The following is a 9,445-nucleotide window of genomic DNA, read 5'->3' as shown; positions in this document are numbered from 1 at the left end:
ATATATATATATACATATATACATATATATATTTATGAACAATTTTTTTAAGCCGCAGATTAAATATAATACTTACTTTTCTTCTTCTTCTTCTATCTGAATAGTCCAGATCCTGATGCAATTTATTCCTCTTAGTAAACAAGCTTAACAAGCGTAGAAATCAGTAATCATAGAGACTATAGCACGTAGAAAGACTTAAGATTCAGAGAGAATTAAGCCAGCGGCATACGATACTTGTTTTTCTGCTAGATTGCTAATTGAATTAGAATTTTGTCACCGGCTATAGTGCTAGTACTACAGCATCGCAGCCAATTTTAGAATTTTACGATGGTAAAATTCTAATCCAGCAGAAAAACAAGCATCGTGTGCCACTGGCTTTAAGGACTCTGCACAATAAAAGGAACATGAACAGAAAACAGAGAATAAGAATTTCTACCTATTAAAAACTGTGTATTTCACAATATATGATTTCTGATAGGTTGAAATTCTTATGTCCGTATTCATAGTTAGGCCTTATATTTAAGGCTTTCTTAAATTTCTCTTCAGACCCTACGAATTATTTCATTGGCTATTGAGCATCTAAAGATAAATTTAGGAAGGCCTTGTACAAAGTCTGATTATAAATACAAGCATTATTCTCTGTTTTCCGTTCTCTATTCCTTTTAGTGCGGAGCCCTTTAAGAGTGAATATAAAGAGAGTGGCGTCAGTGTGTGCATGTGCCTAAAGCTGCATTTGATGCTGACTCTCTACACTCGATACTCGATTTGAGCGGTAAAACAGGTAATCAAAATTAACAAACATCAATTTTGATCACGTGATCTGTATTGACACTGAAAATGAGCGTTAGGGATTCTGCACAATAAAAGGAATAGGAAACAGAGAATAAGAATTTCAACCTATCAGAAATCATGTATTGTGGAATACATAGTTTCTGATTAAAATTCTTATTCTCTGTTTTCTGTTCCTTTTATTATGCTGAGCCTCTCAAGCGTCAATATGAAACAGCAGCCTAAAGATAAATTTTCGTGCATTTAGGCTACGTTCCAAAACTTCCTCTCTGAAGAAAATTTTACTTGAATATAGTACACATAACGTATACTGTAACATATAGAATAAAATCTTCCTCGAAGAGGAATGTTTTGGAACAAGTAGGGTATTAACTTGACGGATATTAACTTTCTATTGAATAATCTTAATTTTAGCGATTCATGTGAACATATATACAATATGTGTATTTAATTAATTATTTTGATGCATATTGTATCAATTTAGTACATTCTTTGAATACATCGCTTAAAATAATTTAATAGAAATTAAGTTATTAATTAGTACGTGTTTTAAGTGCATGTAAACAAGGCAAATAAGAGCTTAATTTTGTGTTTTCGCGTAAGAAAAAGTAGATGCTTTTATTGGATATCGCATGTCGCATGCGACGAACATCGCTGATGTGCCAGAGGCATAAAGCATTAAAGTGTTTTAGCGAAGAGCATTGAACGCTGGCTTGTTTACGACAGAGTGGTGAGTGTGGGGAGTCTTCAGGTGCATTCGTATGCATCAAGCATCAAGCAGTGGAAGCAGTACCAATCAGTCGATATGAGCAGTGGTGTAAAAAAATATTTTTTACGCCACTGTAAAAGTTGCCTTGTTGATTGGTTGCTGACGCTTGCATGTGAATGCACCTTTATGCCTAATTCACACTGGAGCAGTAATCAATCAATCAATAAGACGATATTTACATTGAGGTAAATATCGCCTTGATTGTTGCTTCGCTGCTTGATGCTTGCTGCGTCCATTAACCAGCGAAGCTTCATGAAATTGTATATACCAACAGATTTATTCTGTAACTCTTAACGCAAATTTCGTTATCATTATAACGCCATTGTGCAGCTTTTTTACCATGATGAAAGAACTGCGCAATAGCATTATAAAGAGTTACAGAATAAGCCTGCTGGCTCATCTTAATATGTTCATTGGCTGCATGGCTATTTGCTATTGCATTATATTTTGCCACGGCAAGCATTTCCTTGTCCAGAATGTGCAGAAGTCTTAAGTCATAAGAAATTAACCAATCATAGTCAATTATTTTTTTCATATTCAATTGTGATTGGCCAATTTCTTACGGCTTACGACTTTCGTCGTAAAACTGAAGCGCTGAAAGCATCAAACTGAACGTTGAATCATTGTAATCAATAGTGTATCTTAAAACATCTTGAAATAAGGTGAAAATTACAAAAGTGATCAAATTAGCTGTGTGTTGACTAATGAAATATTTTACGTGTATTTGTTCATTTTTCACCTCATTTTCAATCGATTCCCTAGTTGCGCAATGCACCGTGTACGACGCACAACGTATATATGCCATGGCATGCATATGTACATACGTATATACCTGCGTAATCGGCCCATCCGATGGATGATGCGGTAAAGCATTGAATGAGGAATTTTGAGCGGAAAGCTTTATATAAGGAAATTGTATTCTCATAAGGAAATAATATCGAGAGTTCATTCGCGAGGAATGAGTTGACGACAGCGAGGGAGTGCAACGGGTAAGCTGCAATGCAACTGGACGGTTACGGCTACCACCGATCGACGATATCAAACGCAGGTCAAACAAAATGGCCGCTCGCTCGATAGCGTTTGGCGGTATTGTACCGTTGTTTACTAGCTAGGAAGACGATTGCTTCGAAGTACGCTTATCGATTTCTCGCTGCCGCTTTCGTTATTCGTTACTCGCTACTTACTTCGCGTCTCAACAACGTAAAGTGATACAACGATATTCGACTCGATCATAATATTACTCAAGCCAAATTTCCGCCTCATTTCCGCTTCGTTTTTATGTACAGAAGAACGGTATCGTTGCAGTGTTAATCAGTACTGGTTTTTACTTTTTACGGCATGGACGCCGTGGACAGGTGAATTTTGATGCGGGAGCATAACGTGTTTCCACCGATATGGCTGTGCAGTGCCCGAAAATGCATACAACATTGTAATGCTATTGATGCTATCAACAAGCTCAATTTCGTGAAACTTTTGGGGAACATTTGTACAATTACGCGTCCAGGTAATCGTAACCTTACATTCACTAGGAAGAGAATTAGATTCCAAAAAGATTCAGAAAAAATTTTCGAGAAAAATTTTACTCATTGTAATGTGCTATACATATACTGTAGTATTAGTCTGGAGTAAAATTTTCTTCAGAAAAGATATTTTGGAATATAGCCCTATTGAATCATCTAAAACTGATATGCACTGCCAATATTGAAAATCTATAAAATGCAAAATACAAATTCTGAATACATATTAATATATTGGGTTGTCAGAAAAGTTCGTGCCAATTTTGAAGGAAAATTGAAACGCAGAAGATTTAAATTTTAGTATACATTTATTAAATTTAAATCTTTTGTGGCATGAACTTTCCGGACAACGCAATACATTGGAATATATAACTTTATTGAGTACATCTTTAATAGTGAATCAAAATTAGTAAATTCTTTCCCTATCAGTCGATGATTCAATGAATCGTGCTAGATTAATTAATTGTAACTTTGGTAAAACTTTTGAATGAATGAATGTATTCAGATACGACAATGAGTAAACGATCTAATTTGTATCTTTGATTGAAGTAGGTCCATAATAAATCTGGAATAACATGTATTTGTTAAGCTGTTATGTCAATTCATTGTAATACTAGAAGCATTTATTGTGTTACTAAAATCCTTTATGGAAAAGATGAAAGTATATATGTGTACAAAAAAAATTTGTTTTTCAGGCAAACAGAATGTCTAATTCATATGTCATTGAACCCCAGGAAAGCAATTCTGAGAAAAAGGATGATACATTAATCATTGTTGTCAATGATGATGGGATAATATCTGTTGATCAAGCAACTCTACAAAATTTGATAAGTAAGCAATTGCAAACAAGTTAGTAAAGTAAAACATATAATAATGTCTTATGAAGGATTGATGTAAATGAATAATATCGCATGACGTGCAATAATAACTGAATCGTCATTTCAGTGAATCAATCAAGTGCTAATGTTAGTGTGGTACGATTAGGACAAGCTGATACAGATACTGAAAATGGAGATATAACCTTAACAGTAGATCCACCGACATTTGCTCATTCTACAGCAGGCTCCGTAAGCACAAATGTCAGTACCGATCCAGGTGGATTAGTAGATCCTTTTATGGAGATGGATCCAGAACAGTTGGAAAGATTAGAAACAGCTCTGCAAAGTGAAGAGGCAAAGCAGATACTTGGAGAAAATGTTACTGCAATGCTTGGTACTTTGTATATTTATATATATATGTATTAATTTTTTTTTCGTAAAGTCCTTTTTTATTCCAGTCTTATATTATAATTGCAATGGTGAAAAAATTTTTGTCTACATTATCAACTTTTGCAAATTTTATTATTAGTATCAATACAAAGCTTGAGATATTACACAACTTATTTTTTATTTCTGATTTTATAGTTAATTTATGCAACTTCTGTATGTATTAATTCTTTTTAGATATGTTATCAATAGAAGAGATACAAAATACGATGCGATATAATATACAGCTGGACCATTGTTACACAAGCAGATTGTCACCCAACGATCCTGTGCCAAGGGATCCCTTACCAATTATTGATGATTTATCTGAATCCAATGATATACAATATATACATCAATCATCCTCTCCTCGAACTATTGTTATGTCATCGCCCATTAATGACATGAACAATGTTGGGGTTAAGAATATAAATGTAATTATTACATATATTTATAATAAATAATATTGTTACTAATTATTTAATTCCTGCATTATAGATATCGTTGCAAAGCAAACAGATGAATAGATCAATACGTAAAACGATTGTATCTACACCGTCAAATACAACTGGACCTTCTAGAACCAATACAAGCGTTATTGGAACTCCTAAATTGTCAGGGCATTCAGTGTCGAGAAGTATAACGAATGCTCATCAAGGAATAACTAAATGTATCATTTCAATAATTATTTTTTAACTATACCAATTATATTTCTTTATATTAATATAATAACGGCAAAATATTACTATAATCATGTTTACAGTACAAACCAAAAGTAACAAAGAAGAAGAAGAAAATGATATCACAGAATCGTCTACAGAATCTTCGGAATCAGAACCATCTGATAATGATAACGATTCAGATTTTGGTCTTCGTAAGAGAAGTAATGCTAGAGCTCGAGGAGGACGAAAAGGTCTTACTACAAGAGGTGGTAGCATGACAGCTGCTGCTCGAAGGAGAGGTCAAAATAAGCAATTGGATATGGAACAAGTGCGGCGATTGGATATGGAGATGGCTGCTGCTGTTAATGCAATGAAAACGCCTGAAAAAGACGACAAATCGGGTGCGTAATTAGTTTATTGGAAAATATTTGATTTTCTAACCGAAGAAAATAATATTATTTTTCAATTATTAGAGAGATTTAGCCCTACTAAGAATAAGAGACAAGTCAAGACACTCTGTGGAAAGAAAAAGGAAGAATTGCAGCTTACAGAAGTGTCTTCATCTGTGCTTCAAGAATCGCCACCAGCATATGAGAAAATACTACAAACAACAAATCAAGTGAAAGCAAATTTAATTAATACCAATATGATTAAGGGTGATATGATATTGACCAAACCTGGTCAAGGAAGAAGCAATCAGAAAGTTACTTTTATTCAAAAACAAGTTCCGATGAAACCGAATGAATTAAAAAATGTCGGTCTTAAAAAGACCCTATTGATTTCTAAGGAAAAGTTCGTAAACTCAGCAGGTGCAAAATTTTTTACGACCAAAGATGGGAAATTGCTACAACTACCAATAGCGTCTAAAACGGTAAGTTCGAATGCGCAGGTTTCTCCAGTAAAGGCAGTATTGACGCAACAACTCGCGTCACAACAATCTATGACACAACAACAAAGTGCAAACCAAAGCTCGCTAATACAGCAACAATCGAAAACAATTTTTTCTATCGGCAATACGCCGATAAAAATCAAGCCTAGTGATATAAAGAGGGAAAAGAGAAAGTCTGACACCAGTATAGAATCAATTTTGAAAGGGGAAGAAAATTCCGCAAAATCTATAGAGATCAAGACATTAGATAGTTAGTATTTCTTTACTTCGTTACTTAAAAACAAATCAAAATGAGTTTTACACATTAAATTATATTTCTAAAATATTTTTTACAGATGCGAAAAAGCTTAAAAGAGATAATCGAAAGGCTCCGGGCGATACTCTAGGTCCCGCACTTTTCTCAACACCAGATATAATTCGACGTGTGAGTTCAAATAATGACGGGAAAGTTGTAGATAATGCTGCAACAACTATGACTCTGCCTACGTCTTTTGCAACAGCAATATCTACATCTGAATCGCCAACTGGTTATATTTCCACAGCCGTTTCATTAAATATTGGCATCTCTGCTGCTTCAAATGTTGTGCAGAATACTTCTAATCTTTCTAAGAAGACAATATTTAATACATCTGAACAGTCTATTCAGCCAGAATCACAATTGAATCTCGATGGAAATAACAGTAATAATATGCCAGGAAGTGAAAATGAACAAAAATCAGAAACTAAGACGCCTTCGACTGAAGAATTGCAACCATCGTTAGATACAGGTAAAATTAAGCCTTATATTAAATTGATTTTGTAATATTGTTTTCTCAATATCAATTTGTTATTTATTTTCAAATAATTTTTAAAAACTATTGTTTATTATTTCTGTTCATATTTTGGATATTTACAATGGAGAATTTCTTGTATATATTATTATTGTTCTATTTTCTCTTATTTTTATAAATACTAATGCTATTGTTAATAAGTGTATTGCATATTTTGTACTTTTTATTCGTTCAATTCCTTAATTTGCTCATATTGTTTATCATTATAATTTTATTAGTAAAAATTTTGTTCTTTATGTTGTCAAATCATGTAATATACTCGTATTATATTATTGATTATAATGTATATGTAATATATGAATTTTATATTTTACATTGCTCTCTAGCATCATACTGTTTCATTAGAGAGTATTATTTAATTTATGATATTGCTCCTTTTATCCTCTCCTCTACTGATATATTTAAATTATGTTGTCTAAAGTAATAAAAATTTTATTTTCAAAATATCCTCTACTGATAAAAATATATGCGTGTATCTTTCTCTTTATAATGATAAATGTGTTCCCCCATCTGTAATTTAAATTTACTTTACTTCAGGATTTTTTCATCTTGTATGGATCCATTTTCAAAACATCTCTTCTCCTCTACCTCCCTTTGTCTTTTTTTTCTTCTTTCCTCTCTAGTCTCTTCTTTCCATTCCTTCCCTTTTTTTTCTGCTTCTTCTTCCTCTCTCTCTCTCTCTCTCTCTCTCTCTCTCTCTCTCTCTCTCTTTCTCTCTCTCTCTCTCTCGCTTTAGTAAATATGATAAAGAACGCAAAAGAATTGGTTTTTATACTTTTTAATTTTTTATTTCATATAATTTTATAAATAGAATACGGAAAAAGTATCGGGAGCTTGTCTCGAAAAATATATTTAAATTAATAGTTATAGGGTTTTAAGTAACGCCTTATATGGCAATGTGATCTTGAATAACGTTGTTAAGATCACGTAAAAATCACTTTGAAATATTGAAATGGAAGTACTTACTTTTTATTGCACATTCATGTAACTGACTAAGTTTTTTAAGAAAATTATTTTTTATTAAGAAACTTTTGAAATTTTGAAACTTGAAAATTATCGATATTAACCCTTAATATGCACTTTTGGATCATTCGTGTCCTGCGCATTTTTTTTCTAAAAAACGTTTGGCATCTAGAGAACAAGTTTTGTGCGTTGTCGATCTCAATTTGTACGTATCCTTTAACTGGCATAACTCCGAAATTCATCTCTGGGTTACAAATGACCCAATGTGTGTACAGAATGTATTTTTTTGTAATTACAAAAAATTTGTTTTTTCTTTGTTTTTAACTAATTCTCGATTGTATTGCGGGAATATTTCGCGAATTATTAAAAAAAGAATGTAACCCTAGAACATATTAGCTTAGTAAACATGATTTTTGACACCCTGCTAAACATTGTCAGTAATATTATTACGTTGTCTGTAATATTATAAAGAACATTTGTTTAATAAATTATAAGTTTTTTTAACACAATAGCAATAATAAAATGCATTATTTAAAATGTAAATGCAATATATCTTCGATTTATAGCCATTCATGCATATTAAAAAAATATTTTCAGGTTACTTAATAACTAAATTTTTTTGGATAGTCGACACTTAAACTATTTTTTTTTGTAGTTTGGGATATTAATTTTAAGATATTGAACTATATTTGTAAACATTTTTGTTTCAGAGTTTTACATTTTTATATGAAACAGTGTATTTTTCTCATTTTGTTAACTATATTTATTAGTTAGTTATAACAATTTATCTATTATTATTTGTTATGAATATATAACTGTACAGATACTTTCTAAAGATATCAAAATATATGTAAAAATGTTTAATAATTTATATATACTTGTAAAAGTGATGAAAATTAATCCACGAATGACCGAACGTATACAGTAAAGATGCCAAAAACTAAGATGTGTACTAAGGATTAACATTATCCAAAATGTCTGACTAATGACTAAAATCTTTGAATGTTGGTTAGAGTCACCTCGATGTAATCACCTTAATCTTGGGTGCATTTCAAGTTACGCTTGAAGCGCATACTGTATCTTTCTTTACTATTTGATAAACAATAAGGTTTAACAAATTGACCAATTAAAAAACGCTTCAAAATGTTTGCAACATTGCGTTGATCATACCCTAAGTCGTCTTGAAAAATACTAATGTCGGTGGTATTGTAACTTTCAAGTCCCATAACTCGAAAAATTTTTAATGAAAACTAACTTTATTATAGTGTTTTGAAAAGCTTTTGAAGTCAGTTATAAAAAAATGTAAAAATGAAAAATGGGAACTTCCACTTCAAAATTTTAAAGTGATTTTTATGTAACTTGAACAATACTATTCACATGGTCACATTCACATTGTCATGTAATGCGTTCCTTAAAACACACAATTTTTAATTGAAATATTTTTTGTAAAACTTATTTTTCTCGAGATATTTCAGAATCCCAATTTTTTCTATACTCTATATAATGAGATATATGTAAAGAATGCGTTTATTTCTCACATCTATTAATAATAATTTTGTTATTGATATTGATGCATGTCATTTTCAGATGTAAAAAGTTGATATTATAAACAATACAAAAAGATAAATATGCTAATGAGAAATCAGCAATGATAAACGACGTTATTATTTAGTGAACAATCAATAATCAGATATTAGATTGATGTCTTCTTTATTTTGTAAAATATTAAATATTAAATATAAATTTTTTAAAATAAAATTGCTGACTATCATTAGCCTACTA

At 31.6% G+C, this 9,445-nt stretch overlaps 2 protein-coding genes across 2 annotated transcripts in view; one reads left to right on the top strand and one right to left on the bottom strand.

The window, feature by feature from the left end:
• Nucleotides 1–368, bottom strand: part of LOC108694130 (uncharacterized protein C05D11.9) — a 7,473-nt gene extending 7,105 nt beyond the window's left edge. Inside the window, exon 1 of the mRNA XM_018203428.1 lies at nt 77–368. The gene's annotated coding sequence lies outside the window, so the exon portion shown is untranslated. The remainder of the gene's footprint in view (nt 1–76) is intronic.
• Nucleotides 369–2,626: 2,258 nt separating this feature from the next.
• The window catches only part of LOC108694184, a 22,634-nt gene continuing 15,815 nt past the window's right edge, over nt 2,627–9,445 (top strand). The window contains exons 1-8 of the mRNA XM_018203509.1: nt 2,627–3,062; nt 3,771–3,906; nt 4,021–4,287; nt 4,518–4,753; nt 4,818–4,989; nt 5,083–5,382; nt 5,455–6,120; nt 6,206–6,637. Of these exons, the coding sequence (XP_018058998.1) occupies nt 3,780–3,906; nt 4,021–4,287; nt 4,518–4,753; nt 4,818–4,989; nt 5,083–5,382; nt 5,455–6,120; nt 6,206–6,637 (2,200 nt within the window). The 5' untranslated portion in view covers nt 2,627–3,062; nt 3,771–3,779. The remainder of the gene's footprint in view (nt 3,063–3,770; nt 3,907–4,020; nt 4,288–4,517; nt 4,754–4,817; nt 4,990–5,082; nt 5,383–5,454; nt 6,121–6,205; nt 6,638–9,445) is intronic.

Source organism: Atta colombica, unplaced genomic scaffold (genome assembly GCF_001594045.1).
Source record: "Atta colombica isolate Treedump-2 unplaced genomic scaffold, Acol1.0 scaffold116, whole genome shotgun sequence".
In the NCBI taxonomy this organism is placed as follows: Eukaryota; Metazoa; Arthropoda; class Insecta; order Hymenoptera; family Formicidae; genus Atta; species Atta colombica.
The sequence above is the reverse complement of the archived record's forward strand: the minus strand, read 5'-3'. Positions and strand labels throughout refer to the sequence as shown.